The 26,571-nt window shown below is 47.9% G+C and overlaps 2 protein-coding genes across 2 annotated transcripts in view; both read right to left on the reverse strand.

The window, feature by feature from the left end:
- Positions 1 to 1,225, reverse strand: part of LOC104513917 (lysyl oxidase homolog 2-like) — a gene marked incomplete at its 3' end in the record, with an annotated part of 38,288 nt that extends 37,063 nt beyond the window's left edge. The window contains 1 exon segment of the mRNA XM_010157420.1: positions 865 to 1,225. Within this exon segment, the coding sequence (XP_010155722.1) occupies positions 865 to 1,225 (361 nt within the window).
- A 17,937-nt stretch (positions 1,226 to 19,162) lies between these two features.
- ENTPD4 (ectonucleoside triphosphate diphosphohydrolase 4) lies at positions 19,163 to 25,458 on the reverse strand (the record flags this gene model as incomplete). The annotated part of the gene is made up of 11 exons (XM_010157421.1): positions 19,163 to 19,472; positions 19,756 to 19,917; positions 20,138 to 20,223; positions 20,421 to 20,745; positions 20,971 to 21,137; positions 22,657 to 22,787; positions 23,033 to 23,092; positions 23,905 to 24,008; positions 24,095 to 24,245; positions 24,761 to 24,966; positions 25,261 to 25,458. Coding segments are annotated over 11 exons (1,816 nt in total), but the record flags the coding sequence as incomplete, so codon positions are not given.
- Between the last annotated feature and the right edge of the window lie 1,113 nt (positions 25,459 to 26,571).

Here is a 26,571-nt window from a genome sequence, read left to right on the forward strand (position 1 = left end):
ACACTGTTGGCTCATGGTCATCCTCTTGTCCACTAGGACTCCAAGGTCCTTTTCCCCAGAGCTGCCCTCCAACAGATCAGCCCCCAACCTATACTGATACCTGGGGTTGTTTCCAAGTCTTTGCTCAGCACATATTTGGGAATGAGGTGCAATCATGTATCGTTTCAAAGATCAAGAAAGGATATGCGATTTGGGGTGCGGGTGAACAGCTCTTCCCCATCAGAGTCAGCCCAAGAGTGTCCCAAAGGATTATAATAAATATAGTCCCATGTAGGACATAAAGCGTGCACGCTCCTTTGGGGTTTTGCATCGTATTCCGCAATGCGACAGCCTGGATGCATCTCTAAGACACTAACAGGGGAAAGGATTTGTCCAGCATTGCACAGGCAGCCTGTTTAGAGCCCAAACAGTTCAGAGGGAAAAGGAACAGGGGGCAGGAGCGTTTAGAGGCCCCATTTGACTCACTGCTAGGCGACGGCAGCACAAATAGGGAAATGCACCATCTATACATGACACTTGTGGGTGCAGCCTCCCTCCTGACAAGCTGTAGCGGCTGCTGGAGAGCCTCCTACCCTTATCTGCTGCCAGCTGCTCCCAAGCCAGAGTTCACACACCGGGATCTAGTCCTTCAGCTCTTTATCTCATCATTCCTTAACTTGTTTCTGTCAAAACACGCTAACACTTATTACTTAAACTGTTTAATCTAATAGGACCCTGATATAAAGAGGCACTGCGTCTCCTGGAAGTTATTTCAGTTACATCTGTAGGAAATATTGCTCCATCTTAAATTTGACTGACAGGTCAACAATTACCGGGAGCTGGAGAGACAGCTAGTACAGCTCCATTGCTCTGGAGTTGCCTTACCTTCTCCTTTTCCATACTTGGAGCTCGGTAGCCAAGATACGGCCTCCACGTAGCCCAGCTCCCTGCAGACGACGTGCGCCGCGTGGATGGAGAAGTCGTCATCGCAGACCGTGCCCCACTCGCCACTGTAGAACACCTCCACTCTGCCTTCGTTGTGTTTTCTCTTCTGCCCTGCAAGCCGCAGCTGGATCTTGGGAACGTTCACTGGTCTCTGGGGGGGCTGGTACACTTGTGGGGGTGGCTCAGGGTAACCAGGGAGGTAGGGCCAGTGTTCATACTGGGCCAGGCCCAGTGGGCTCTGGGCGATGAAGAACAGCACGATGAAACAGTGGTTATGGGTGAAACCCAGGAATCTTTCCATTTTCAGGGCTCACAGTTCTCAGAGCCAAGTCCTCTGCTAGCAGCTCCGGTCAGTGCAGGCAGGTCCCGTGTGGATGCCCTGGAAGGGAAGGAGCGTCTGAGTAAGGCTGGGTAATGACACAGACTTTGTGTTTGCTTCAGCAGGGGATAAAGCTACGGAAGAGACTATGTACAATGGGACCCGTAAAAATCAAAGTCAGGTAAATTATTTCTCCTGGGGTGGAAGAACAAACTGAAAAAAAACCCCAAAACCAAACCCCATGAAAACCATTTCTAAGTTTAGGCCAACTTGCTAAATAGCCTTAGCTGGAAAATACCTTTTCCAGGTTAAAATTCTACAGATCATAAGTGCTAGCAATTGATCTTTCCAATTTCTCGGTAAATCCAGTAGTTCAGTGGCTCTAGCAAGCTACAGCCAACCTTGCTTCAAACCCTACCAGACATAACTGAACCCTTTTTCTCCCACACCTCTGCCAATAAAGGAGCCAAAGCAATCACTTAAACAGTGGAAAACTAGAAGGGTAATGAAATATGTTATAGTATGGTCAGAAGTGAGGTATTTACACTGAAGTTTTCCCAATACAGTGACTGCACATCCCGTTTCATCTGTAAAGAATCAACATGTGTTACTGTACACAGGCACTTTGCAGGTTTAGCTAACCCTGTCCATCCAACAGACCAGAGCTAGTGGCCTCCAGTTCTTGGTTGCCAAGTCTGGGTAAGGACTTACTTGTCCTACAACTGCTACATCCTCAAAATAAGCTAATCATTTAAGGTATGAACCAGCAGCTTTTTGACCAATTAGGGGAATGCCATCCAGATGCTGTGCAGAGTTTAAATCCTGGTCCTTCTCTGCCTGCTTCCCGCTCACGTACTCCTCACTCAGGCGCCCCAGCACATGGAGTGGTCAAGGAGCACACGTGGGGGTTGATGGTTGAATAGTTTCCAAATGAAGCAACGCCAGAGTGTAGTGGGAAAAAACCTCCCAGCCCTTTAAAGCTCCATTATTTCCTGGCAACCACCAAAGGGGAGGGAGAAGGGGAAGGAGTTGGCTCCAAACCCAGATGCCTAGAAGCTAAAATCCTCCGGCAGTTTTGCTAAGTCTTAGCTATCCCTAAAAACAACCAGAATATCACAGATACGTACGAAGACACAGCAAAACCCGTTAACCAGCCTTTCGAGCTGCTTAAGGAGGAGATGTACAGACATCCCAGGCAACAAGCCTGAACTTCAAGAGAAATCAGTTCAAACCTCAGCTCTGACACTGACCAGCTGAGCGACCTCAGGCAGGGCCCTTCCAGGGCTGTGCCTCAATTTCCCCTTGTATTAGACAGGGCTGATGATCGTGACCTTCCTACCGACGTGCCTGGAGACCTGGGGACGAAAGGCATCTGCCTATGGAACAGGGACACTAAACAGAAGCCGTGTGGGTTAGAGGTCTAGCACTGGACATCAGGGGAGGAAGCAGGAAAAGCAAGGGGAGACTTTACAACAGGTCTAACTAAACTGGTGGGTGGGGGGAATATGCAGGAAAAATTCTTGGAAAGTAAACATTTGGATTCAAGGAGCCACGTATGTTCACACTGGTTTCATAAGAGTCATTTGTAAAGTTCCATCAGGAATTCAAAGAAATACTGCTATGGAAACAAGGCATTTTTCCATTTTTTTTGCAAGTCAGGAGGTGAGGCTGAGAGAGAAATAAGATGAAATCCTGCCCCATGTCAGGAAAAGCTGGAGGGGAAGGGAGGAAGGAAGTACAACTGCTTTCACATGGCTGTTCCCCTCCAGCAGCCAGCAAAGGGGATTTCCCAAAGCCATGCCGTCCAGGGGGCAGGACACTTGTGTCCCATACGGATAAAAGGCTTCCGAGGGAAGGCACATCAGCACCAGTCAGACGTGCCCGGCCTCAATACCTACTAGCAGTGTTCGAGAGAAGCCTCTTACAATGTTTTTCATGGATACAAGATGGTTTTTTAGCCTGGAGGATAAACACATGGGCAGAGGAATTGCTGTGAAACGTATAAAAACCCTCCGAGTAACCCCCTTAGTCAGCTCACGTCAGAGAAGAACATAACGTCAGTTATAAGCACAAATACCGAGGCAGGAATGTTGGGGGGGGTCTAACATCAAGCCCAGCAGAACCACAAGCCTTCCAGTCTGCAGAAAAATCTGGCTTTCAATTTTAATCTTCTTTAAACATCTGTTTTGACCCACTTCAGTTGATGTGGCTGCTGTTTCTTGCTACTGCATTAATTGCATTGGAAAAAGGCTCAGCAACTATTAGCCAAAAACTAAGTTGGACTGAAACAACCTCTCTCCCGACACCAAGACGCAGGGTAGGAGGGTCCTGTCATGGCTGAAAGCTACAGTCGAGCTGCTTGAAGCAGCCAGGACAACTTTCCCATGGCTGTCCCACACACACCAGAGCACAGTGCTCTGTTCATGTATCACCAGGATCTTCCCCAGGGCCCGGATGGCCTTGCTGCGGAGCAGGCAGCCCCACGAGGGGTATTTGGGAAGGCAGAGGCAGGTAAGGCGTGCTGAGTAGCCTTACAGCCAGGTCCTGAAGGACCTCCAGCTCTCCAGAGATGAGAAGGCATTTCTAATTAACAGAGTATGGCAAACTGCCCTTAAGGTTCCAGTTTTGGTTTATAATACTCCAGAAAGCCCAACAGGAAACTAAATCAGAGCATTTTACAGGAGAAAAGGATCGACAAAGAGCACGTAGCCAACAGGTCAGCATGTTTCGCTGGTCCCTCTCGTGCCAAGGCAAACAGTGGCCTGCAGTCAGCTCTGCGCTTGGGTTACCAGGGGTCTTTGGTGACCAGAGGCCAAGGAATAGCTAAAAGCTGCACGACTCTGGTTTCCAGGACCGCTCTCTATTCAAACCAAAGCTCTTGAGGCATTTTACTGGAGGATTTCAGCCAAAAGACACAGCAATTTGGGGAAAGCATTCCGAGGCAGGATGTAATAGTTACCAGCCGAGAGCGGTACTCCCTGAAGTGTTAATTAGTAAAGCAGACGGACCGCTGGGAGATGCCAGAGCCTTTCAAAAAGTCACAGCGCTGGGAGACCCCATGGTCCACGAGCAGCTGAAGGGGTGTGTGTGGGGGGTCACAACAGACCTCCAGGTTATTTTAATTGATACCAAGGTTAGTCAGGGAGATACTAATTTAGATTATAGTCAATATAGTAGGTGTTATTTTCACTCTTGGCACAGCTTTGCCAAGTCAGACACCCCAGGAACCCAAAGACTCCAAAAAGCAGCCGCAGGCTGGTTTGCTGCTGTTCCCCAAAAGCTTAGAGACTTCTGGAGTCAGGCAAGACGAGGAAAAACAACCCACCCTTTACTGTAAAACTGAAGGAAACTTGGTGAGGGAGGATAAAGTTGCCTGGGAGCCCCCTGCTCCAGAGGCAAGTTTGACTAGCAAAAAGGAATTTTAACAAGCCTGTGTGAATGCCATCCTGCACTTCGGCCAAGGAAGATGACTCGGGGCACACACGTTTTGTGCTCAGGTCACACAGCATCACGTCTCATCTTTGTCAGGATCCTGCGAGGAGCAGAAGGGGCTCTCCTTGAGGACCCAGGGGAATTCACTGGAAAAACAATCAGGAATCTCCCTTCTGGGCCTATTCCACCTGCAGAAGCGAATCCCGGAGGAATGCTCCCTAAGATCAGAGCAGCAGCAGCCCTACGGGCTTCAGGAGACAACACTGCAGTGTGTACTAGCAACCACAGTCTGCCTCTCCTCCAGGTCGTATTACCATCCGCTTCAAAATAGTTACGCGTTCAAACATCAAGAGACAAAGCTTTCACAGTGTCTGCAGCGCCCCAGAAATAAAACCTCCCCTACCCAGAGGTCTTGTTTATTGAGGTGCTTCAGAGAAACTATTCAGACTAAGTCACGACGTTAGGAAAGGCAGAATCCAGTGGAATGTGAACACAGGCGCGTTTTAGTATTTCCAGGAGGAACAGCAGCCCAGGTACAACGAGGAAACTTCAGGAGCCTGGTTGTGTCCGGGAGCCACCCAGCACCGTGGCACTGCAAAGGGCTCTCAGCTTTCTGTCTCCCCTCAGGGCTGGTCAGGAGGGACAAGAGGGAGTTACGACACCGGAGACACTCGGGTGTCTTCTGGTGCAGGCGTTCATCCCTGCCATCTGGGTCAGTTTTCATCAGGAGACAAGCAGTAACTCAGGACCAGTCTAGGGGATGGAGCAGCACAGATTTTACCCCACGTCTTTCCACCGCGCAGCAGCCACACGAGCCCTGGAATTATTCTTCTCTGGCTCCTCCCGAGATCTCTCTCCTCAGTTTCAGGACGGCAGCTGTACCGCATCGCTATCGAAGCAGCTATGCCAGCTCTTCAAAGACAACACCGAGGACTCCGCAGACTCACTTAGGAGCATTTAAGGAAACAAACACAGACAGTACCAGTAGGAGCCAACCGCGCACACACATTTACGGCAGCACCGCTCTAATCCACAGTAACAAAATTCAATAAGGAAAGTATTTAAGTGAACCCACTCCTCTGCTGCTGTGAGCAGATCTGGATGCATTTTTTCCCCCGGAGTCTTGAAGCAAGCTGCACGTGCTGAACTCCCATAGAACAAATCCAGGCTTAGAGCTGCAAGACGTTTGGTTTGCACTGCCGATTCCCTTCACTGTAGGGCTCGTTCCTCCCCTCGCATCCTCTCTCTAATAGCCTCCAGACTTATTAATAATGATGTCATCCTAAAAGTATATATTTTGGTCTCCCCATTCAAAAGAATCCAAGACAGAAGTTTAAAACCTACTGAATAAAGTCAGTGGAGAGGCCAGGAAAATACTCCTGGCTCCCCATCCTGTTCTTCAGGCCATAAGATGATTCTCCACCACCACATTAATGTGGAATTTAAGGCTTTAAAGCATGCTCCTGCTAGCTGCTGATTCAGCTCTTTTCAGGACACTGGTCTTAAGTCTCAAAGGCAACAGATGGACACAGGTTTGCAGGGAAACGTGCCACCACTTCATGCCAAAATAACATCGAGCTTTTACTTCTTCAGAGAATTCAGCAGGTAAAACTACTGGGCTATGCATCGTCCCAAATCAAAAGCTTGCTCCTACCAGCAAGGATCCCTTTTTATTTCACCAAATCATTCATAGATCAGTTCAGACAAAACCATGAACACCAGCTTTCCTGTTCCCAACCTTATCCTGACAACAGAAGGGAAGTCTCTAGCTGATTTGAGTCCTTTGTGGCTGGAGATCCAGCAATGCCCCGTTCGGCTTGGCATCCAGGCAGGAAGAGACAATTAGCGCTGTGACCGCTGCTGGCACGGCTGGGTCTTGGTCAGAAGCACCAAACGGCCAGTATTCAGCCACTTGAAACAGCACCGCCCGCATCACACGCCAACTCCATGCCCCGCCACCCAGAGGGCATTCCACCAGCAGGTGCTCGCATCCCGCAGCGGGCACGGCCAGAGGACGGGAATAGGGCCAGATACACTAAGAAATGACAATAAATCCAAATCCACGGCAAAGAGATCCATGAGCTAGAGGAGCCCTGTAAGACCAGTACCTACCCCAGTGGTTAAGGAGCTCTGAAGATGACCACGTGCTCCCCACGAAACCCCACACCTCACTGCACGGCAGGAAACCACCAGCGTAGACTGACAAAGGACCAAAGATACCACCATAACCCTCTTCCCAGAGATCCCCAGGCGTCCTTCAGATAACTCAGCGTAACAACCTGTCTCGGAGCAGAGCAGAGCGGCACCAGCTCGACCACAAAACGCATGTACAGTGTCCTGGGATGGGGATGGTCTCCTCAGGGATGAGATGCCATCCTGCCACAGTGATGGGTCAGACCAGCCCCTTCTGCTGTTCCTACATGGCCACTTAGGGGAGACGGCAAAGGCTAAGGCGATCCAAAGGGCATGCTAAAGGTGGAATCATAGAATGACCAAAGGAAGCCAAAATGCTGCTGATGACATCTAAGCCATCAACTCAAGTGGGTTTTTTCCCACTAAAATGCCATTTAGGATTCAGGGCAGAGCCCTGGACAAGCAGGACAGCAGAAATCATTTCAGGTTAACATATTGATACATTACAAACCCTGCCACCCTCTGGCTTGCAGAGTGCCCGTGTAATCACTCGAGGAACACATTTCCTCTGGCTGCTCTTCGCAGCCTGGGGGGAAGGATGACGCCGATCTGCCAGTGCTGCTGAGCTGCTGCCCGTTGCTCAGCCCTTTCCCTCAGGCTCCTGGAGCTCTCCGATGAGCGTCGGGCTTTCCCAAATCCCTTCAGAGGGCTGTTGCTGCTGAGGAACCAAAAACCTGCTGCTGGGGAGATGAGAGCTACCTTAAGGGATTAAAACTCATATAACTGCAAACTGGCCAAGGGCAACCAGCAGCAAACTCAACATTTACAGCAGGGAAGCTACCAAATGCAATTTGCCGCTTCTAGTCCGCTGGGATGTTGCAGGGAAGGGAAAGCAAAGTCCCGGTATGCCCTCTCACAGCAGAGGGAAAACCTGCACCATCCAAAGCTACAGACTTGCCGTGACTTTACCAGTCACACAAACACTTGCCGGGGGATCAGATGGACACACGCAGCATCTTCTCCCCATGTCATGGCAACTCAAATGCTCTGCACACTGGGAAGTTCTTTATTTTCCTTATCACTTCCCTCTGCCTGGTGTTGGAGAACGAAGACGAACAGAGTTGTGAACCATGACAACTCTCAGGCTCCTGGCCAGCACCAGCTGGCTGTTGCACAGCCCTTGTGCTGCACTCTTAATGGCAAACAGAACTTATTCCCAAATACACTTCCAAGACGATTAAACAGAAAAAAAGTGATTTTTTTGGAACCTAGTAGTACAAATTCTTTAATTCACAGCTAGTGGATGCAACTACGATGACCAATCTGTTTGTACTTAGCAAATGCAGCAGTGGCAACTACAGCTCCATGATCTAACCCCTCTTGTGGAACCTACACAGTTAGTTCATGACATACAAAGGCAGCTCATGAATAAAGACCCTACAAAAGGGTCCCACATTAAAACCCACCGCTGACACACTCACAGAACCGAACATATGTGCATGACCTAAGCCTGAAGAGCATTAGCAAGTGCTACGTATCCTCCGAGGAGGTCCCCCTCATACCTCTGAAATGCTGTCTTAATTAACACGGCATAACCCATCAGCAGCGCGGACGTGGGACAGGTTGACTTCAGAACAGCAGGCTGATTTTCCTAGGAACTATCCCTTGCAATAACAAGCTTCCAGCAGCACTGCTACAGATGAGGAGCGGGACTTTTCCTCCTCGGTGTGTTTGCAGACAGACGTAGTAAACATATCCACACATGCCTGCACGCACACGTGCTCCAGAGGATTCCACAGAAAGTGCTCTGCAGACCAACTGACTGGTTGATCTGCTAAATCCTTCCATCCACTGGAGCTGCGATCTCTAAGAAAGGACATTGCTGTTTTTAAACAGCATGAAGAGTGTTATGAAAGAGCTCGGGAGGAGAAGGAATGAAAGCTTAGAATAAACATAAAAGCAAGAAGCAGAACAGCAGGGCAGTTAGCGGTACAGTGATGTAAAGTCAGTGAACTTGGGAGTCAAACTATTGAAGAAAATCCAGAGATGCATTTTGGGGTCTCTGCTTGACTTGCAAAAGGAGAGCACTGTCAGCAAAACGCACAGCTCCTCCACTACCTCACCGGGCTGAGGACAATGGCATTGTCCTCTACGACATCGCCAAGACTCTCTTCAAATTTAGTGGCTTTTCCAAGCTGCTAAAAACGTTCTGGAAGGTTTTTCTGAAGACCCTGTCCCTGCACCCCCGCCTCGCACCCAGCACTCAGAGTACCACTCTGGATTTGGCTGAGAGCTATGAGTTCTCTTGAGCCTCATCACCCCCTGACTGAAGTATTAAACTTCGTATTAGTCACTCATTTTTGGGGGTGCTTTCCAACGTCATCCTGCACTTAGTTCCAAGATCACATGGAATTTATTCCTGCAGCAACAAGCATCCAGCACACGACACGGAAGTTGTGGCTTCTCCTCATACGCTTTGCTATTAGAGGTTCATGCTAATACTTCATTTTGTGTTTTCTAACTGCTCTCTACCTTCCAACCAAGGAAATTCCACCACTGTGGGTGGCTCAATACAGGTGGAATGAAACTGGCAAGTAGGAGCCCTAAAGCAGTTATTTTCAGCCCCTATTGAGTACAAATTTGAAAGCACTGCAATGCCATCATTATGAGCTGATGATAGAGATGCTAAATACTTTTCCTACAAAGCTCCCAGATGGCTAAACTAGGATCTTTCTCTGTAGTCTTCTAAACTACCTTGGTCTTGAGATCTTTTTTTTACCCACACACCGTAACATCTATTTAAATTAAACAACCAGTATTAAAGAAGGCAGAGTACACGTGCATGCTGAAGAACCAGAACTCAACCTGGGCCATGTTAACTCCAGACAGAAACATCCCATGGTTCGGTGCTGCAGCCTTTCAGGTGGATACCACCGCATGTCCTGGAGTCATCCCAAAAACGACCGCGAGTGCTACATGATAAAACAGCCTGAAGAGAGCCGCTGGTAGGCTGAGGGCTGCTCTGCACGCGGCTGCGAATCCCGGCAGAAAACTTTCTTAACTAGAGACAGAAGTGCTTTGCACCTTCTGCCAATGGGAAACATCTGCACCAAAGCCTTTTCCTCTGAAAGAGCACAGATACTCAGAGAGGAGAATTTAAACTGCTTCTGAAGTATAGCTGGTAACATTTACACAACCTTGATGGCATGTAGTGTAGCTTTCTGGACTAAATCAAACTTATTTTAATAATATTACAGAATCCACATTGCCTGAACTTGCAGACAGCTTGCAACATGCCTTTTTTATTTCATCTGTGCGTGCCTGTGAGCAAGCAAGGGAGAAAATCTTTATCTTGGTCCCATCTTTGCAAAGCGCCACCGAGTATCTGTCAGCCCACCACAGCCAAATTAAGTCTCAGGGGACAGGAATTAGAAGAAACATCTACCTCCTTCCCAGCCTGTTACATCCAAACATCATCCTTTACAACAAACTGGTGAAAGAGACACAAAATACGTTCAGAGAGAAAAGGGAAGAAGTGAAGTCAAACTTTCAGCCCTGAAGCAAGAGAGGGTTAGAAACATTTAAATTAATTCATCAGCAGCAATAATAACCACCGTCCTGGCTTGCAGCCTGGGCAGGAGCGCGTTTACCTTGGAGTTAGTGGTAGGCTGTGCTGGGGGTGACCTCCGTCTCGTCCCGCTTCATGAAGTTCTTTCTTCTGGGCTGAGCGCGCCTGCCGAATGGTCCCCTCTGCGCTGGAAAATATCCTGCAGCCAGAGAAAAACGCTGCAAGAAGCCGCTGCTTCCCGGCCAATTTCAGTGGAGTTCGTCAAGCAAACCCCTCCCAAGACCAGCCCCTTCAGCCTCAGCTCTAGCGGGTGATATCATGGGCTTGTCCTGTAATCTGAGCAGGAGGGCTGTGAGGAGAAATGGGGGGGGATCTACCCAGAGCTGCAAGGAAGGAGAGGGATTAGGAACATGAATGCTTTCTCGGGACGTTCCTAGAGAACAAATATTGGGAATCGCATAGTACCGGTGTTCACGAATCCAGTGTGCTCACAGCAGTTTTAAACAGCCCAGTTGGATTCAGAGCCTCACAGCGCCAAGCACTCCACCAATACAGAGGGGTGCAGGGTCTCACCATACAGCATCATCAGACTTACACCCCCCTTCTATAGTTTGTAGGGTTTGCCACACCAATACAGAGGGGTGCAGGGTCTCACCGTACAGCATCAGACTTACACCCCCCTTCTATAGTTTGTAGGGTTTGCCACATGCCATCTCCCCAGCTAGGTGGGTATCACCCACCTTAACCCTTCAGCATCCAGCAGCCGCTTTTCCAGCGGCTCCGTGTCCCTGAAGGTGGTAACTGCAGCAGCTCAAACCAAAGCACGGGTAAAAACCATCCAGATCTGCAGCAAAAGTCGCTCCGTGCTCCTTGATGCCCCGAGGACTAACTGGACACTGCTCTTTAAGGTCCCTTCCAACCCAAACAATTCCACGATTCTATGGTTCTTCATAAAAAACCCCAAACAGACCAACCATAATGCCCAGCCTCTGCTGTGCCAGAGAAATCAGGGCATCTGTGGTGCCAAGAGCTACCAGTGAAACGGTTCTACCAGCAAGAAGCAGCGAAATCAACTGGACATTACTGAGGCAGCTCTAAACTTCTGCCATCTTCCCAACTAGAAGTGGTGTGTTTTTAAAACCATCCGTTTTTGCATTTAGGCTTTTAATGCATCAGAACAGTTTATTCACTCCCATCTCTGTAACCACGAAAAGAAGACGAGAGTGGCTCTCCAATCCCTGTTACAGAGGAGGCCTTGAAATTTTGTCTTCTAACCCAATTTTAGACGGCAGCACATTCTCAAGTGCCAGAACTTCGCAAAGAATGGAAATTTATTTTCTCACCAGCTTTGCCCTTGGGTAGTTAACTCGGGTTTTCAAACAAGTCAGCAGAAAGCTGATAGGCATGGAAAGAACAGCAGGTATTCCCAAAGGCTAACTTTCCAAGGAATATCCCCGTTTATTTCAGTATACTCATGTCTGTAAAGGACTTTTCTGTGTCCCCAGCACAGGACTGCTGCCTGCTGCACACTCAGCCAGGTGAGCCCTGCCTGGTTTCACACCCATTCTCAAATGAGTTCTACTAATTATTTCAAAAAGTTCAAGTGCTTCATCCACATCTCTGGATGCATTTCCAGCAACGCAACACCAAACCCTCCAAGAACCTGTCTGGCAGACTTCTCCCTTTTCCCAGGCTTTTCATCACTTCCTCAGCACAATTTACCCACACCAAGCATGCTTCCTGCTCCCGGAACAACCCCATTTCTCAACCCCAAGCACAGGAAAAGCAGCCTTTGCTCTCAGTCCCAGCTGCTCTGGCACTGATGTGCAGAGCTTCCTCACTCTCTGATGCCACCTTTTATTGGAAAGGGATATTGCGCTGCACCGGGCACCAGCTGCAAAGGAAGGTAGTTTGGAAGGGGAATGCAGCCCTGAATAATTCAAGCAAGGTCATAGCTCTTTGCTGGATGAGCTGACAACACCAGAGGAGCTCAGCCTTGCTCACCAGAGACTGCAAGGTGTTCAGCACAGCCCCTCGTGCTCTCTGTGTCACAGACCCTACAGCAAGGGGTCTGGTCCAGAACTTGGGGTTCAGACCAACACAAAAGTGGCCCCTTCTGAGACAACACCCCCCCAGAGCCTACTGTACCAGCTGACAGTAGATTGGTGACAGCCACACTCCCGTGAGCTGGCAAAGCCTCCTGCAGTGCAGTCCCCCAGCACCCATCGGGTTGTTAAAGGAGACAAAAATACATTAGAAAGAGGACAGTTGGTTTTTGGTGTGATATCGAGAAGATCAAGATGTCAGGACTTAAACCCAAGATACCAATGAAACGGAACTTGGTTCTTCCCAGGGAAGCCAGCACAAGTGGTAAGCAGCAGAAGGTATTGTACACTAGTCCAGTGCTCTAGTCCTCCTGCACTGCTCATGAATCACAGAATCACAGACTGGTTTGGGTTGGAAGGGACTTTAAAGATCATCCAGTTCCAACTCCCTGCCATGGCCAGGGACACTTTCCACTAGACCAGGTTGCTCATCCAGCCTGGCCTTGGACACTCCAAGGAATGGGGCAACCACAGCTTCTCTGGGCAATCTGTCCCAGTGCCTCCGCACCCTCTCCATGAAGAACTTCTTCCTGATATCTAATCTAAATCTCCCCACTTTCAATTTAACCCCGTTACCCCTTGTCCTGTCACTACAGGCCCTTGTAAAGAGGTGAAATGCTGCCAGTTGCATCACGGCTCTCAGCAGAGCACCACCTGGCTGGACTCGCCTCACTCAGTCCCCGGGACATCGGGGATAAAACGTGGCCCAGCAGAAGCTCCCCACAGCAGGGCTATGTCAGCCTGGCAGGAAGCTGAAGGCAGTTTGGGCAGAGGAAGGAATGTGTGAGTGTCTGCTGATCAGGGCATGGAGAAACATGACAGCCTGCCGGAGGAATGTTTGCCGAATGCCCGGGTCGGGTAAGGATACCAGCAGCAAATGCCATGCAGGCTTCCAGCTGATGGAAGAGCTCGCTGCTTGCATAAGGCAAAACATTCAGCAAAAAAATCTGCGAGGTAACAGGCTGGATTCAGGGAATTTGCTGCCCCCTTCATACTGCAGCTGGTTAAGACCAAGAGAAAAGCACCTAGCAATAAAATATTAGAAAACCTCTCAAAATCATATAGTCTATGGAAAAAAATCCTGCTCACACTGGATTTGCATCATATGATCATGAAAACAGGCAACCAGGGAAACCACTTGCCAGGCCCACCGCCCATGCCATCACCTCTCAACCAGTTCAACTGTCACCTCCTTGGGCTCTGTGGAGTTTGCTACCCTTCCCCAGGAGGAAAGCACAGGTTTACCACCCCTATCTCCTCCTCTCCCCAGCAGTAATCTTCCAGCTTCTTCCCACACAGGGGCAGAGTCACCCTGTGGGCAGCAACACTCCAGCTAACAGCAGGCACCGAGCTTCTGCATCGGTGACTCCACGCTTAATGGGTATTTTCATACAAAATGCTTGTACCAGCGACAGCTGAATGTCCCTTGGCCATACACCCAGCCACTACTTCAGGTCCACATCCCTTGCCTACATGTTTTCTGCTGCATCTGCCTGCAGGACACGCCTTGCCATATGGACAAGTCAAGACTGGTGTTGACCAAGTAGTCACAGTCACGGTCCGTGCTCCCAAAAATTAGGTACGCGCTATTAGGTTCTATAATCTCTCTTCTCCAATTTTCAGTTCTCTTACAAAAGGGAAGGCTCATTGCCTCCCCAAACCTTGTGTTTTCACCCTGTAGACTCTCTGGAGCCACAGGCCGGCTCGACCTTTCAAATTCACCGAGCAGATACACCGAGTGCCGTAAAGGTTGCTCCGCACAGAGATGATCTCGGCGATACCTGAAGAACTGAAGGACCCACTGGTCTGTAAGGGTGTTAGTGACACGTGGCGGTTTTCACACCAATTGGCCCCAGTGGAAAGTTCCTACGGTGTGTAATTGGAGAGCGATATCCCTGCTTTTGAGCTCGCAGGATGGCTAACACACACCAGCGATTCTGGAGAAGCAGGTCTATGCATCCCTCAGAAAAGGCATAAACCTATTTATACAATATGTTTAAATGCGACAGGAATTTCTATGATTTCCACATTACTGTAGCAGGCAGAGGCCTCGGAGATGACGTCCGTTTTGTCTGTGACAGGGGCCACCCCTGCTCAGTCCCAGGCACTTCGAACAACAGAGCAGCACACACAGGAAGCACAGACGCCGTTCTTGTTTCTCTCCTCAACCTTTCAGGAAAGGGGTGAGGGAAGGCCAGTTAGTACTGCAATCTCTCAACTGGAATGTGGCTGGCTCTCCTAGGCCAAGGAAGACTCGAGCACAAGGCGCTTTGCAAGTGCTTTTCATTCTCTGTCTGTAAGAGCAATTACTCAGTGAGCCGAGCTGTCTTTGGGCTCTGATTCAAGGAGTCAGCTGTCGAAAGGCAACTGCCCCCAGGCAATCTCCTGTCACAGCGCAGGTGACAGTGCCTGAGCAGCACACCCCAACATCCTTCCACATACACACCGCCTCCTGACAGATTCCCTCTGTGCGACACAGCCATCCAGGAGATGAGCATAGAAGGGCGTAAACAATGTTTTGTCCCTAGAAAATGTGACGAGAGTGAGATTTCTGTAAAGGAAGAGAGATTGAGAAATCCAGCTTCCCCAGTTCGAGGCACGACAACACTGTGGGAAAGCAGTGGGAGCTAATCCCACACGTGCAGTGAAATGACTCAAGCACTACAAGTCTGGGAAGGAGCACTGTGTTTTGTCTTCATGTCCTGAGGGATGCAGAGGTCCTGGAAGCCTACCATCCCTTCCCACTAGATGGCAAGAGCCCCCTCCTAACAGCACTGCCTCTGCAAGCACAGCCTGTCTCCAGGGCTTGGGAGCCAGAGAAGGGACTTCTGGCCCCAGAAAGCACGGAGTGGATTGAAGAGGCCTCCCATCCAGTCGGACGGGATTTATTTTGCTGTGATTAAGCAGCTATGGCCAGGAGAAAAGAAGGAGAGGGGAAGAACTGAACAGAGTAAGGCCATCTGGTTGTAAAAGGGGGAGGATGCTCAAGAACATAATGTACTGGTCTCCATTACTCCCAGACAAACACAGCAAATCCTTCCTCATCCTTAAAAGGAGTTACAGAAACATCTGGTTTAACATCTTCTGTGTCAATTCACTGTGACAGGCCAAAAATCATGTCCTAACAAGGACATGCCCTTGTCCTAACTAGTCTCTGCTAGCGGTTCTGTTCTTATGCAGAGACTCGAACAACTAGTTCAAGAACAGAGACTCCAGATGCTGAATTTGCATGGCCAGGCCAGGCCAGGCCATGGGATGTATAAGGGAACAGCCAGGTAGGAGCTGCACTACACACCCTCACAGCCAATCCCACCCTTTCATTAACACCCTTCACGTCTGCGTGATCAGCTAGGGGCTAAGGACTTGGCTTTCATGGCAGGTGATGCCTTAAGATTGCTGCCTTACGCTATTTATTACTGCCTGCCACAATTTGGCCATGGCAACCCACAGAGCCCACCTAATGGGAAAAAAACCTGGCACTGTTGGAATCTTGTTTGCAAGTCACCGCTGGAGTTAGCAGCAGAAGAGAAATTCCGGTAAAGTGCCATACATGAGACCAGGAACAGAAAACATCTGCAATCTGTAGGTTCAGATCATGCCCTGCATATTATTTGTAGCAGGGAGTGTAGAGCTTGTAACTTCCAGGACCCTGGGAAGCATTTGGAGGTCAGGAAAACTTGGACATCACATTTGTGGCTTCAGTGTGTTTCTATGTTGCCTGGTACAAATGTGCTGAGCACTCCCTTTGGAAGATCAGGGCTCTGAAAACTATCTCCAGCAACACAAGTCTCCCATCATCCAGGAAGACACAGCCAGCCCTGTCCCAAGCAACTTCCCAGCACCACTTCCTACCAATCCAAAGACCTTCAAGCACGAGCACACGAGAAAGTCATTGTCGCCCTCCCATTTTTCAAACAAAGGGAGGGTGACCTGAAAAACAACTGTGAGGACTAGGTCCCCTGAACACGGCACACGCAGAGGCTGGTGCCCAGGGAAGGGGACACAGCAAGTCCTCCTGAGGCTCATTTCGGCTTTCAATGAGCTTCATGCGTTATTTAGTAGCAACAATGGCAGGAACAATGGGACAAGAACAAGGTGCCCCCGATCAGAGATGCCATCGAGTCACTATATTGACTGTCCCCTTCGCTAAGTGCCGCGGAGACAGAAAAGCCTTTTGTTTCCACAAGCCACAGGGCTGCCTGCGTAGGGCTGGTGGCCCGGAGGAGCCACGTGCTTCCTCGCTTCCCACCCTCGCCATCATTCCCTGCCTTTCTCATGGGTATGCTTTTGTCTCCCAGCCACTCCCTCCATTAGGGGCCACATTTGCTTTGGACATTTTCCACACACATAAACACGACAAGAAGAAGAGTGATACGCTTAAGAGGCCGTGAAGCCAAAAGCTTCAGTCTCGTTTGCCCGTCCATCCCAGGTCACTGGGACAGGTCAAAGAGCAGTGCCCTTGCCTCCCCTCTGTGCTTTCTGCATGCCTTACCGGGCCTTAATGGACCCGGAGAAAGGACAAGGTGAATAGGAGATGCAGAAGAAAGAAAATAAAGCATGTTAATGCAGAAACAGACACAAACAGATAAACATTACCACTGGGACTTGGGAATCCGAGCGCAGGAACAGGCACTGAGTGAGAACAGGTATCGCTAAGTCTCTTAAAGGAATCATGTTTCCTCTGGTGGTGTTGCTTGCTGTAGTCTCTTTGGAGCAGGCTTGTCCAGGGAAGGGATAGAAAGGCTTCCTTTTCTTTTTCTCCTTTCATCTGGAGCTGCAAGAATAATAGAGTTGTAGTCTCTGCCTCAGGAGATGGCACAAATTTCTTCCTCCTCTTCCAGAGCCCCTGCCCCACCCTGCAAACCCCTACAGGGCCGGGGGGAGGAGAAGAAAAGCAAAATTAAACGAAACCAAAGCCCACCACACACACTGCAATTCTAATTACTGGGACATCACAGCCAGATTTTCAAAGCAGCCAAGGGCTGAATTCACCAACGCTTGCACAGGATGGTTCAAGCGCTGAAAAGCACAGCAGCCCTGTGAACCCCGGCGTTCAGGGTTGGCACATCACTGCTGACTGTTTGGGACACTATCTCTTCTGCCAAGACACACTTGGCATCTGCCTGGATTTTGCCAAGTCACTGACACTTCCTCTCCACTTCACCACTCACATTAGCCTCTGTCCGAAGGGGGCTGCCTTATCTAAGCCTGCGATTAGGGGCTCTGCGCTCAGTTTTAGGCATCTCAAACAGGAAGCACAGGCTCGGGAACAATTAGCAGCGTCACTTTACTGATAATCCTTATCGGCCTAAGAGTGCAATGAGTTGGTACCACAGTCCCAGACATCAGAAGTGAGAGGTGAGTTATCTAAGCATTCACTCAGATGGTGCTCGGAGAGCAGCAAAACACAAACCAGACACTCAGCTGGCGAAGCGCTCAGATTTGTCAGGTACAAAAAAATCCTTTATGAAACAGGAGACGCTATTATTATTATTTCTGAACATTCAGCTAAAGATTCTGTTGCCGTTTCAAAATTCTACCACGTATCCAGTTAGTTCTTTGGACATAGCCATCTGCCAGGCACTGGGTGGAAGGAGAGGGAAGTTTAGCACCCAAATGTGGCTGCACTTCAGCAGATCAAGCCTAAATCCCCTACACAGTCAAAGGCAAAAACACACATATCGAAAGGATGCAAACCAATTCCAAGTATCTAGATTTCTAGAGGAATAAACTGCACCTTAAGTATGACAAAAAGGGTATCAACATGTCTAGCTCTCCAACACTGAAAACAGCATCCAGTTTTCCAGCATATTCACACCTACTGGAAGAAAAGAAAGTTTTGCCAGTTGGATACAGTGAGAACAGAAGCGACACCGGGCAATAAAATATCCATACACCAAAAGTTCATATAAATCTCACTTTTAATCATGGACATATTTACTTTCAAGTAAAATTAACAGTTTTAAATAAAATATAAATTAACAAATCAGAGTACTCAAAACCAAAACCGAGACAACTGTGCACATCTACTCTAGCAGAAACAAAAGCCTGGGCATATTCCAGTTCTCTTCACCCTACTGGAGTTTCAGGGACATCTCTGAATGATTATGAAACAGAAAAAGCATTAAAAAAAGTAGTGGCTTTAGCCACTGAGAGGATATAACTTCCAAGAGAAAAGGGGAAACTGTCAGAGACACAGAACTGATTTAAGCAGTTTTGCGGAAGCATAGCATGGGGTGCAACAGATTTCTCCATCGCAGTACTTATCCCAGAACACAGTTAGATTAAGCTGTCCTAAAAGGCTGATTCCTTACTGCTTCTGAAACCCCTGCACTTCCTTTTCGTTGGCTGAGGAGACTCAGAATTGAGAATTCAAGCGGTATCAATCTTGGAATCTGGAAAAGAACATAAAAGTAGTCCTCATTCATCCTAGCTAACAGGATTTCCCAATCCCACCCAAAGGATGAGAATTCACACCCATTCCCTTACCATACATAGATTAAACTGCTGCTGCTCATTTACTGACGAGTCTTTGCTCGTCCCATGACACACAAAAGTGCAATATTAAAAAAAAAATATTAATTTTTGGCAGATACTGTCTAATGAGACTAAGCCAAGTTGACCCCATCTTCCCACGTTTCCAAAGCCAACCGTATTAGACACTCGCTTCTTCAATGCTTTAAAGGGACAAAAAGGAGGAACCCTGAGGCAAAAATGGCTTTTTGAGTAGCAAGTCCAAGGAAAACTCTCCATCACAGCATCTCATCAGGGCCCTGCGATCTTCTGTGGTGGGAGGCCTTCCTCGATCCATAGGGACGTAGACGAGCTGTTACGCAACATTCGCCTGTGGATGCGTCTGAGCCGCAGCAGGTAAAGCAGGATGGAGAGCAGCACGATCAGAAAACAGGCAAAAAACAGATAGTGATTGTAAACAAAGGAGAAGCTCCTCCAGTGGGAGTGACTTCCACGAAAGTTTTCTTGCTGGATGTCTCTGCAAAGAATCAAAGGGATAAAAGACATAAGTTGCACATCAAACCTCACCTCCAAACCACCCTACCAGAGGAAAACAGAGCCCCTTTTCATGGAATAGTCTTTATAAAGCATTATTGGAGCTACCCGAAACACGTACTGAGGTTGTATATAACTCACTAGAGACAACACCTTGTCTCCCCCTCTGTCAGCTGCTTTGTTATCACCGTACTTCCTCCCTTCAGGAAACCCCCATACCTTCCACCCAAACGCTCTTTCCAGATACTGCAGAAAACAACCGGTACCTCAGAGGTAAAAACCGTGTGCGGTACAGAATGGCTCCCAAGGTCCACTGCACCTCTTTATCGTAAACCTGCAGAGCTGTTTTCAAATTGCTGTAACTCGCAGGAAAAGAGAAGCCACTGTGAAATACTTCATACATCCAGGCAGACTTGAAACACTGGTATCTACGGAAAGAATGGCATAAAGTCAGGCCAGCAGTCACGGAGTCCCAGGGACAGCGGAGCACAGTTAGACACATCATTATCTGTAATTTTTGTTGTGGCTGATGCAATATTTAAGGTTATATTCCCACTTCCAGTGATTTCATTAAATGGATCATTTGGACATGACCTCTCCTTGGCAACCCTGCACGAATGAACTTGCTGTACAAACACAAATACTCACTTCAACCTGTGGAGATCAGCATGTGATGCGTAAAGACCATGGTCAAAACGTTCCCGTAGGACAGACCACTTAGTGGCACAATAATCCTTCAAGAGAAAAAAAAAGACAGACTTCAACACTGCTTCTGCCTTGAGAAGAAATAAAATGCCACTAGATAAGACAGTTCATTGCAGGGTAAAACTCTGCTTTAAAGGGAAGAGTTTTGTCACAGCACTTCCAGAACAAAACGCTTCTAGAGAGTAGCTGTTTTGAATGAGAAGAGTTTCTCTCAACAACACTTTACCTTTGCAGCCTTAGTAAATTTAGCAGCATTGTAATCTCCTCCCATGCGCAGCACATCCTCGGTGCAGTAGTAGAACTCTGAGAAGCCATAGAATTCACTGTTCTGGAAGTGCACAGCGGGCTGATAGACACCGTTAAGGGATGTCTGCGTTTCGTTAGTCTTATTCATGAAGGGCTGAATGATTTCACGACACAGATTAAAATCTCCTGTTCCCCGCAAATACATTATCTGTCCGTTCTGCTGGATCTCATCCTCAGCATCCAGAGGCAGGCAAGGATCTAGGTAGGGTGAATCGGGAGTCATGCCGGTCTGCTTGCCCAGCACCCTGTGAAAGAGCAAGCAAAGCAACACCTGCCTATCAGAAACATCAAGCTCCAAGACACAACAGCATCAAACAAAGCATCCTCATTTAAAGAGACGTCAGCATTGCAGGAGCACACTGTAGACAAAGTTTGGCATCCGGACACCTTACTACATACACCCAAATCAGGAGGTTACCGAGCCTGGCAATGCCTAGAACCCACAACCCCAAGGGACTGCAGCCAGCTACCTGTTTCTAAGCACCGTACTGGCAAACAGACTGTCTTCGTATCGCTGGCGTGCTGCGTTTCCTCCAAAGCCAAGGAACGTTGCAACGTAGACTCTATACACGTGCTCAGTTTGATGAGCATCGCAGCCCAAGTTGAACTCCGCTAGTAAGTTTTTAGCAACTTCCTCCTGGAAGAACGCAAGCACCGAGATCAGGCATAAACAGTATGAACCAGAACCTGAAGAAGACGACTGCTTTGGGCAACTGGATGCCCTTGACATCTTTGGCCTTCCCCTCTTACTCATCTGTTTTGCTTCTCACAGGCCCTCGTTACCTTCTACTTCCTAGGGAGAGCAAAGCATACCGAATGCAGAGAGCTGCATTATCACTGCTGATACTCAAGGAACTGTAGAGGCCAGGAACTGCTACTATGGATGCTGGAGTAGCTCCTCCTGTGAAAGTACGTGCTGTGGCTACTCATCTCAATGTGACCATTTCTGACCTCATCCCTTCTACTGGTGTGGATTTATGGGCTGCCCAGCAGATCTGTTCTTCATTTTCCAACCTGGAGCTCTTGAGCTTTCAGGAGACCCGGCAGTCACCCAGCTCTCCTTGCACACTTCAGTCCAACAGCAGCTGTTCAGACATGTAAGAGATGCACAGCACTTCATCTAGAACATGCTCAGGAACATAACGTGACATCTCACGGCTCCCAGCTGCTATTGTAAATGAGGAACAGCAGCAGGACTCAGCGCGTCACGGTCTGACTCTCTTCATTCTGGATCTGAGAACCCAGACAGGTCCCATGACCAGATATTTCATATTGGCTTAAGTTCAGATAGACACACACAACAGTCATCACATCAGCCGCCTGCAACGCTTCCTATTTCCAACTCCTGTTTGACTGGGGCAATCTGATCTGAATCTCAACGCCCATACTTCAGTTTAACAGCCCAGACTATGTGTTACACCATCTGTCTGAAAGGCAACGTAACTGTTAAAACCTGTAGTAATGAAACCTCATCACTTCATAGGAGGATTTTAAAAAAAAATATATATACATCATTATACAAGTGCATTGAGAGGCAAAACAGAGGGGTTATGCTGCTCTTTAGATAATTTCAATGAAGGGGAAGTTATCCAACTTCAGAAATTCAGGAATTACTCCTGAACTCAGTGGACTAATGTTAGAGCAATTTATGTTCCAGTTAAGACTGTAACAAAAGAAATCTGCCTCCTGCAACAGAGGAACTGTGCTGTGAAGGTGGGTCATATGTAAACAAACCGTCCTGTTCCTGGTAACTGAGTTTCTACCAACTCAGCTTAAAGGGAAAAACCGTATCTGTTATATGAGAATCACCACACAACTTTTAGTTTCTAAACTTCAAAATACAGTCACTTTAAGGGTAACAGATTTAGAAACATTGTACACGCACGCAAAGAATGCACGTCCACCGCAACTTAAAAATCAGTGGCAAATTATATTAATGGAAATAAACGCTTGAAGGAACAAAATATGAGCGAATTGCTTAGCTGCTGAAGGACTCGTGCTTGCCATCTTCTCTTGCCTTGGCTTTGGCATGTGATGTAATGAAGAACAGGACTCAAAATAAAGAAAACAAAACAACAAATATGCATTAAAATAAACCAAAAGGAAAAGAAGAAAGGTGCACAGATAATAACCTGCTGCGAAGAGGCAAAGCTTACAGTTTTAGGGACTTCGTACGCTATCTGAGTCGACACGCCGCCCATGTCAAGAATACCCACTGTCCTCTTACGGAAGATGGAGTCTTTGTTTTCACTGCCTGGGACATGCACCTCCACGACGGCTTCATCCTCTGCGGGAAACAACGAAAAGGCATTGAGAAATACACCAAGGTGGGCCTAAGGCAGCGCTACGCTGCTTCTACTTGGCTTGTTTTTGTCGCAGCGCAGATGATTGAAATTTCACGGGCAGATTAAACCAACATCAGCATCTGCACACGCACTATCCGCCACTCCATCTAAAACACACCGTCAGCACTGATGGCACAGGAACACACTGAAGTCGTCCTAAAATCCAGTTCACAGCTAAGATACTTACCATCATCTGTATGCTCAAATCTTCCGAGAACAAAGTTGATGCCAATCCATGCATACACTCCTACAACCATAAGAAAACACAATTCAGGAATATCTGGTACATATCATCTTAAAAACAAAGGAGGGAATGTTTTGCATATGAGTTATCACAATATAGGCCTGCTCATACTTTATTACATGAAAGACTCAGCAGTTAAACTCTGAGTTTACTCAAAGTTACTCTATTCCTCCTCTCCCAAGTCAAGGCTATGATAAAAATCTGAATTCATGGGATGAAAGACATTCTGATGTGTAAATTTCAGAAAAAAAGTAGACACATTAGCTTTTAAACTGATTTTAAGCCCCTGGTGAGCTGATCCCATCACAGCATCACTCCTTTCCCTGCAAAGTTTCTTCCATCAAGACTGTTGTGCCTCACCCTTACCCCTCCCTTCCCAAAGCCAGAGAACATGGATTAAAAACTCCTGCTAAACACAGCTGTTTTCACTGCTTATTAGGAAACATTTAGACAAGTTAGAAGCTCACAGCAGACGATCATCTCCACACTCTGGATGTTGCTACTGCGAAATTCAGGAAGAAATTCTTCCTGGAGAGGGTGGGGAGGCACTGGGACAGGTTGCCCAGAGAAGCTGTGGATGCCCCATCCCTGGAAGTGTCCAAGGCCAGGCTGGATGAGGCTTGGAGCAACCTGGTCTAGTGGAAGGTGTCCCTGCCCATGGCAGGGGGGTTGGAACTAGATGATCTTTAAGGTCCCTTCCAACCCAAACCATTCCATGATTGTATGAAATAAGGTCTCTCAACCAAACCAGAACTAACCAAATTGTATCGTGGGTAGTAAACTTTCCAAAGATAATTTGTCCAACGTTAACCTACCTTCCTGTTTCCCTGAGATAACCTCTGCATGCGAGTCCGAAAACAGAAAATCAAAATGCACAGGGATATCGGTGAGCAGATCTTCAAGTATCGCCTTCTGCTGGCTGCAAAGTCACATTTCAAACAGTTACAAACAGACAGACACACCAGGAGCGCTGTTCTAGATGCTGAAAGTAAGACAAGCAATAACCTTTCTGGCAGAATCCTCATTCCTGCAGTACAGAGAATATAAAGAGGAGTCTCTTTGTGTTTTGCACGTGGCACGTGTTCGGCAGCAAAGCTCAGAAGTGGAGAAATATAATCACTGACCTTTTCAGGAGATCTGGCAAACTCCGAAATGCCTAGTGAAACAGATAAATATGAGTGAAGCAACTCAAACTTTGGTTATCAAGGTTTCCCAGGAAATACCCAACACACAGAGGAGAAATGGAAAACCCAAAGCCAAATCCAGGAAATCAACTACAGAGCTAAGAAAGTGAGAATGCTGCTAAAACTTAATCATCCTCCACTCATTAAACAAAAACCCGTATTAGGTAAATTACCTGTTATATAATTGGTGCAAACAGCTGTACAGAAAGCCAGTTATTTATTCACTAAATACACAGAGCCCAGTTAACTGGCAACTGTCTTAGTCCACAGAGAGACCTCTCCCTCCTGCCTGTCAGCATCAGGTTTCAAGCTTTAAAGCTGAACAAAGCTCTTGGCAAACCAGGCCCAGAGACGTCTGGGAGAGTGCCAGGCTGACAGCCTGCAGGCGTCCTTCACCCAGACACTTCAACTATGGGGTTTGCAAAAGCAAAGTTCGGAGAGGCAACTCTCTAGAAAACCGCATCTAAAGTGAATTTCTTTCCAGTACCTGGTTTAATTTTCATAACCACTGGTTTTCTGCTTTTGTCCCTCATCTGTTTGATGTCCAAGAGATCATGCGGATTACCATTGTGTCTTGGCCAACAATACACAAAAATCCTAGAGCCACTGCTGCCACAGTCCACAACGATACCATAGTTCAGATTGGGGTTGTTTGTATCCGTAGCTTCCGTATCAGTTACTCGGGCAAGGTATCTAGAAGAAAACGAGGCATCGCTACGTGGCTATTAGGTTCCATATGGAAGTTTTTCTCAACATCAGACTCAAAACAGGACAACAGTTTCCATCAGGTGTACCAACAGGTACCACACCACTTTCACTCTTAGACCGTTGCTGAAGAAAAAAGTGAAGTGCCAGCCATAAAAACCAAATTCCCAGAATGCAGACCAAAAGTATTCCTGTGTTTTACAGACACAACCTGTCAGCATCTCCTCTTTCACACCAAAACTACATTTAATTCCTTTCCACAGAAGCCTTCACACCCCTCACCTGTGGAATCTTTTGTCCCTGTACGCACGCCCATACTTATTGCGGATGACGACCAGAGAGTAGTAAAGCAGAGAGACAGCAGCAGCAAATATCCCTATCACAACAATCTGCCGCAACGTGGTGTTGAGAATACGCGGACATCCCACCGGAGAGATGCTGAAGTGCCAAGAAGCAGGAAGCAAACATGAGATGCTGATCCTAAAAGTCAAAGAGGATAATCCGCTTTAAAAATAGACTTTGTTACCAAAAGGACGCACAGTGCATTCCAAAACAAGCTAAGGACAGATTCTTCATAAAGCTTTCCACATTCCTCTGCTCTAGCTTTCCTTTGCCTACGTTGAGTGTAGTCCAGACACTATTCCAACCTTTGAATTCAGGATTAGCCAGGAATTCATTATGAGGTTCCCTGTCCTTCACTCCAAAGACATCACAATTCAATTTGACAGTTCCTTTGGGTTTCTTACCTCCCCATTTTGGGATATGACCAGCAGAGAGAAAGACCAGCTGGTGTTCAAACATCAGCCAGTCGCCTCAGACTGACAAGGCCCATCAACCACTCTCAAAGCCATTGCTCTTCTGTTCCTGAATTAAAAAAGAAAACACAGATGACCTTCTAGGCAGTATTACAAACTGCACTGCCAGAAGGCCCAGCGAGTTGATCCTTCCCCTCTATGCAGCACTGGTGAGGCTACATCTGGAAGCGTATGTTCAGATTTGGGCTCCTCAGGGTAAGAAATTCATAGACCTACTGGAACGAGTCCAGAGTAGGGCCACAAAGATGGTGAAAATACTGAAGCATCTCTCACGTGATGAGACTGAGAAAGCTAGGCCCGTTTTGACTGGAGAGGGGATGGCTGTCATCACTGCATAGAGATATCTGACTGGAGAATTCAAAGAAGGAAGCAGACCCTTTTCTCAGTGGTGCCTAGCAACAGGACAAGAGGCAGAAACCAAAATACAGGAAATTCCACCCAAACTGTGAGAGTGGCGGGGCACTAGCACAGGTCGCTCAGAGCAGCTGTGCGGTCTCCATCCTCAGACACCCAAAGCCTGACTGGTCACGGTCTTGGGCAGCCGGCTCCAGCTGACGCTGCTTGGCGCACAGCTGCTCTGCTCAGGGTGGGCAACGAAGGTCTGTCACGGAGCGCCGAGCAGGCACCACGCCAGGTCTTTATTACCGAGTATCTTCAACACTGCCACCACCCGCAAAGCCAGTCCCCAAAAACGTAACGACTCCAGACGTGATAAAATATCAGCAACATTAAAAACAAAGCCCACCACAGACACACACGCCAACACCTCAGCACAGAT

The sequence above is a fragment of the Eurypyga helias genome, unplaced genomic scaffold, assembly GCF_000690775.1.
Source record: "Eurypyga helias isolate BGI_N326 unplaced genomic scaffold, ASM69077v1 scaffold6598, whole genome shotgun sequence".
NCBI classification, from domain to species: domain Eukaryota; kingdom Metazoa; phylum Chordata; class Aves; order Eurypygiformes; family Eurypygidae; genus Eurypyga; species Eurypyga helias.